Below are 4968 nucleotides of genomic sequence, written 5' to 3' on the forward strand. Positions count from 1 at the left end.
CCGCTACCAGCGTTACCGTGCTTTACTGGGAGGGAGGTGGGAAGTGGTGGGTAGGTCGTTGCAGTGCAAACACACTGGCAGGAACAGCAGATTTTTGCATGGCTGCCAATGCTGTGGCAGAGGCAATCTCCCCGCCACCTACCCCATCCCATGGTAAGATGAAACAATGCAGGTGACAAGAGGTGAGGAAAGGACTGCTGCTCCAGCTTTTCATGGAGCACTACTGGTCCAGAGTGTAAATATTACTGAGCTGCTGCCATTTCCAGTAACTGCCCGACCCAACAAAATCATGAGAAGCACAAGTCAATTTATATAAAAAATAAAATACTTTATTTTTTTTCCAACTAGAAAGGTGCAGACATGTAACTTTTGGTCACACTTCTCAACAGGTAACAAAACTGTTCCCAGGTGGAAAGATTGGTCAGCTAACAAATAAGCCACTCATTTCGCTACAGTCCATGTACGTTCATTAAGGCAGAGAGAATCCGATTTCCCTCTCCTTGTCCTTGATTTGATGATGAGCTTCGCAAGGACTCTGCTGGTGCATCTTGTTCAGCGAAGCATCACTTCGTTTCACTGCAACACCCAACCCCACTAACTGAACTTCCCAAAGAGAATCTATTTCATGTGTTAAATGAATGCATTGGATTGTATTTGAATGATAAAGCCTTGAATTGTAAAAAAAAGATGAGGCTAACACTGATGTATCAAAGCATTAACACAAAAGGGAATAAAACTTTAAATTAACTTAGATGACTGTACAATATATATATATATGTACACACACACACACACACACACACACACACACACACACACCAGTATTTACAAGATCGTAATATTACAATATTAATTAAAAAAAAATATAGCTTGTGGCAGGCAAATCCATTGCCACAAGCTGTCCAGTCTAATTCCGATTCATTCTGAACAAACCATTTGAATCAGAACTTCAAAGCAAAATTATTGCTGTTCTAACAGAACACAATTACTTAGCACCTTGCTGGGTGAGAATTTCCAGTCCAGCACCTACCATCACAGAAACCTGTGACAGTAGCCTTGCTAAGCGTCCTTTCTGATTGCACTATTTGGTGGAAGACATGCTAACACACCATGAAAAGGCTGCATGAGATGGCACTTGTCCCCTTAAGTAATCCCTATACACCACCCCCATATACTTTGTTCTGAGGCGCAACTTCATTGTCGTTCCTCACTGTCCTTCTTATTATTACTATTTTTCCTTCAAACCAATGTTTGGGGTCAATAGACAGTTTTGTCTGAAATCACATAGAACATTCTGCTTTTTGTTTCCCCCCGAAAAGCAGACATTTAAATACCTTGTGCTATCGAATCACGTTTTACAAAATGAGATGCAAATTATTAAGTTCAAGTTGACCGTCAAGTTTTTCAAAGTCTCTTTTTGGGCTTTATGCCATGTCTCCGTACATCTTCCTGGAGTAGACCGACTCAAAGATGTCGTTGTCTCCAGGGCAGTTGTAGTGACATGCACAGGTCTTGATAAACATCATCCTCTTCTTCATGACCTCCCCGTCGGGACACTTGAATTCCACAGGGAGGGTGGCTGTTCTGTGAGGGGTGCAGCATCGGCCATCGGTGCAGACGCCACAGAACTTGGCCCGGTAGGTCTTCACGCTGGTGCAGCCAGACAGCTCAAACTTGATAGGCTTGGAGAACTTGGGAGTACGAATGCACTTCTTTCCCTTCTGTTGAGAGAGGGAGAGAGAATTCATATGTTTACATATCAGCCACACAAGGCTCCCATACACATTATCAAATATCTTAGTTTATCTCTATGTGTTATTTATTTTATAACTGCCCAATATTATACGTATTACTGTGGAACCAGACTCAGTTGAGATGAAGCTATGAGTTGTGGCTTACTTGCCCCACTGATTTACGTGAGGCCTAAATTCAGCGAATTTAGCCTGCATACATCTCACTTGGTACAATCCAACCAGTGTAAGCACTTTGTATGTCCCACTGGTAGAGCTAAGCAAACACACAATGAAGTCAATGATACCTAAGGATCTTAAATCTGGTTAGATTATGCCTAGTAGGTATAAATGGAGTCTTGCTTACTTCAGTGGCATTTCCATCCACATATATCAGATTGTTCATGCCTAGTTCTCTTGAAAGTTTCACTCACATTCATTAAGATCAACTCAAGGAACAACAACAGCCCTGTACAATGCATTCCCCCCAGTGTTGTATCCAATGATGGCTTTGCCTTAGAGAGAAGTATTTCCTCTCCCTCAAGGCAGGGCACCTGATGTTCACTGAGCTCTCTAGCCCACTTAATCCCCCTGCCTCCTCTTCCTTAGAAGCTGGTTGTGGGGCCCATTGAAACAGAATGGGGCAATTACTGCTGTAATTAGGTGGGGGAAGAGAATTTGAGTGAAAGCATGTTCCATTTAGGCCAAACCCTTGTTCATAGCCACCAAGTGGATCTTAACAGTCACAATGTAGAAGTGCTCTAGCAAAGTGGACCCCTATTTACCTTGATGCTTTCCTCCAGGTCTGCTTCACATGGCCTCACCATGCAAAGCCTGCTTTGCTTCTCCAGTCTGCAGTGGGCATTGTCATTGGTGACTCTGGTGGAGATGCCCATTCCGCAAGTCTTGGAGCAGGCACTCCATTCAGTGGTCTGGACCAGGCAGTTGGCACGCATCATGGATAGGTCAGGTCCATAAGTGTCTTCCAGTCTATAAGCTGGAAAAAGAATAACAGAAAGGATTAGATTCTAGCACTAAGAGCTCATTCAGAAGGCACAGAATCCATTGATGGAGATCACAGCATGGTTAAGGCAACCAAACTCCAGAAAGTGCCCTGTATCAAGATGGAGAGGGGCATTGAGAGAGCAAACCTACTCACCAGCAAGAGCAGGTCCAACTGCAGTCTGTTCTTTGTCTTTGGGCTCATCGCACACCCATTCCTCGCAGCATTTGCCTGGCAGCTTCACGGTTCGTGGGTAAGGGCAGTCGGGGCTGGGCAGGCGAACACCCATGCTGCAGAGAGGCACACAGCCCACAGCCCCGTCCAGGCAAGTGCATCGGTATTTGCAGCTGCTCTGGAAAGACTCTCCGCTCCTGTAAACCATGCCTCCAAAGACACAGGGGGCGCCGTCCCTTGCTGCAAACAGAAAAGAGGAGCCATTCATTAAAAACAACAACCCTAGAGTGACCAAGGAGCCTAGATTTCAGCAGCTCTGCCTACACATAAGGAAAGCTACTGAACTAACTACATGTGGGCATGCAAGGATGGACTCCTGTCCTTGGATCTGCCACCTTTGGGCACACTGGGGCTCTGATGTCTTTAACAGCTGTGCAACAGGCAGAAATTCAACAGGGGAAGCTTTCTCTTGCTTGCTAGAGGAGACTGAAAGCCCCCCAGACCAATCACTTGCACCAGTCTCTCCCATACACAAAGGGTGCTTTTTGTTTTAAGGCTGACTAAAGGAAGGGAAAGTATCTTAGGAAACAAAACGCTGGAATGGGGTCACTTTTCCAGGCACTAAAAGGGATTCCTCTCTGGACCTTCTCTGCTTCAACCCTGCTCGCCGCTTCCCCCGAGAGGCAACACTCCGGGTACTCACCGGTGCAGACGCCGATCTTCCGGTTGGCCGGGGAGCCGAAGTCGCAGAAGAGCCCCTTGTGGGGGTCGCAGGGGTCTCTCTCGGTGCACAGCTCGCCCAGCTGCTTGGCGCACACCCGGCAGCACCCGCAGCCGTCTTGCACCAGGCTGACGCCGGGCGGGCACTCGGGGGGCGCGGAGTCGCACTGGCATTGCCCACTGCAGTCTTGGCCGGCCACGTCCTGGGGGGACACGGAGGGGGGACGGAGGGGTCAGGATCGGAAGGAGAGACGGGAAGCCAAGAAGAGGTCTCGGCTCCGCAGCCACCCAGCACCCCTGATCCCGCCAAGCCAAGCTTGGCCCCCGTCGAGGCCGAGTGCAGGGAGACTTACCCGGCTCCACAGGGCGACGACGAGCGCCAAGGCGAAGCTGCGAAGGAGTCCCATCCTTGCCAGCATGTTCAGGGCGAGAGAGACGACGGCAAAAGCTGCGCGGAAGCGGAGGGGCTCCTGGTCCGGACGAGGGCTCGCAAAATCTCCCTGCCTTGGGGGGAGAGAGGGTCGCTGCTGTCCGATCTGGCTTCGCTGGGTGCAGCCTTCGTGGGAAAGCGCCTTCCTTTGGTGCGGAGTCCGCTGACCTGTCTTGTTCTCCGTCTTGGGAGCAGAGGAAGGTGGTTCGGTCTGAGTCTCAAGCAGGCGGCCCGGCGCTTTTTATACACTCCCGGCGCCCGGGACGCGCCAATCGGCTGAATGGAGTCCTACACAAACAGCGACATTCCTGACATTCTTCTCCACCTTCCTGCCTCATCAACTCACACCGGATTGATCCTGACCCCTTGACACTCCGCATTCCTCCTGTCTGAAAAAGCTGGCGCACTTCAGCGCACAAAAAAGGCGCTGTATTTTTCACCATCGAAAAAAAGAAGAGGGAAGGGAAAAAAAGGGGGGGACTTTTCTCCCGCTCCCAGCCTAGATTCTTCCCACCACCACAAACCTGATTTATAGGACTTAAAAATACGTCTCTTTTGGAATATTCTCTCTCTCTCTCTCTCTCTCTCACACACACACACACACGCACGCACGCACGCACCTTTTTTAAAGGAATGGACCAGGATTTCACACACACAAAAATCGCCCTCCAAATTGCATAAATCATATGTAAAGACACTTCCAGACCAAAGAAGAAAAGGATGAAATTATTTATTTCTTGGAAAGTATTATGATTTATAATAATAATCAGGGATCACATCTGAGACATTTCCAGTTTTAAGTTCACAGGATCCACAAGAAAGTGCTTGCAAAAACTTTTGTGAAGGTGGAGTTCCACTTAATGGAAAATGTGAACCAAATGAATGGATTCTGTTAAAAAACATTGCCTCCG

At 48.1% G+C, this 4968-nt stretch overlaps 1 protein-coding gene across 1 annotated transcript; it reads right to left on the reverse strand.

Annotated features, from left to right (window-relative positions):
* Window positions 1-307: 307 nt before the first annotated feature.
* On the reverse strand, window positions 308-4452 carry CCN2 (cellular communication network factor 2). The gene is given in 7 exon segments (XM_083498159.1): window positions 308-1721; window positions 2516-2727; window positions 2890-3147; window positions 3611-3830; window positions 3981-4051; window positions 4054-4293; window positions 4296-4452. Coding segments are annotated over 7 exon segments (1440 nt in total). The 5' UTR covers window positions 4438-4452; the 3' UTR covers window positions 308-1424.
* Between the last annotated feature and the right edge of the window lie 516 nt (window positions 4453-4968).

This window comes from Podarcis liolepis, assembly GCF_965112155.1.
Source record: "Podarcis liolepis genome assembly, chromosome: 3".
Classification (NCBI taxonomy): domain Eukaryota; kingdom Metazoa; phylum Chordata; class Lepidosauria; order Squamata; family Lacertidae; genus Podarcis; species Podarcis liolepis.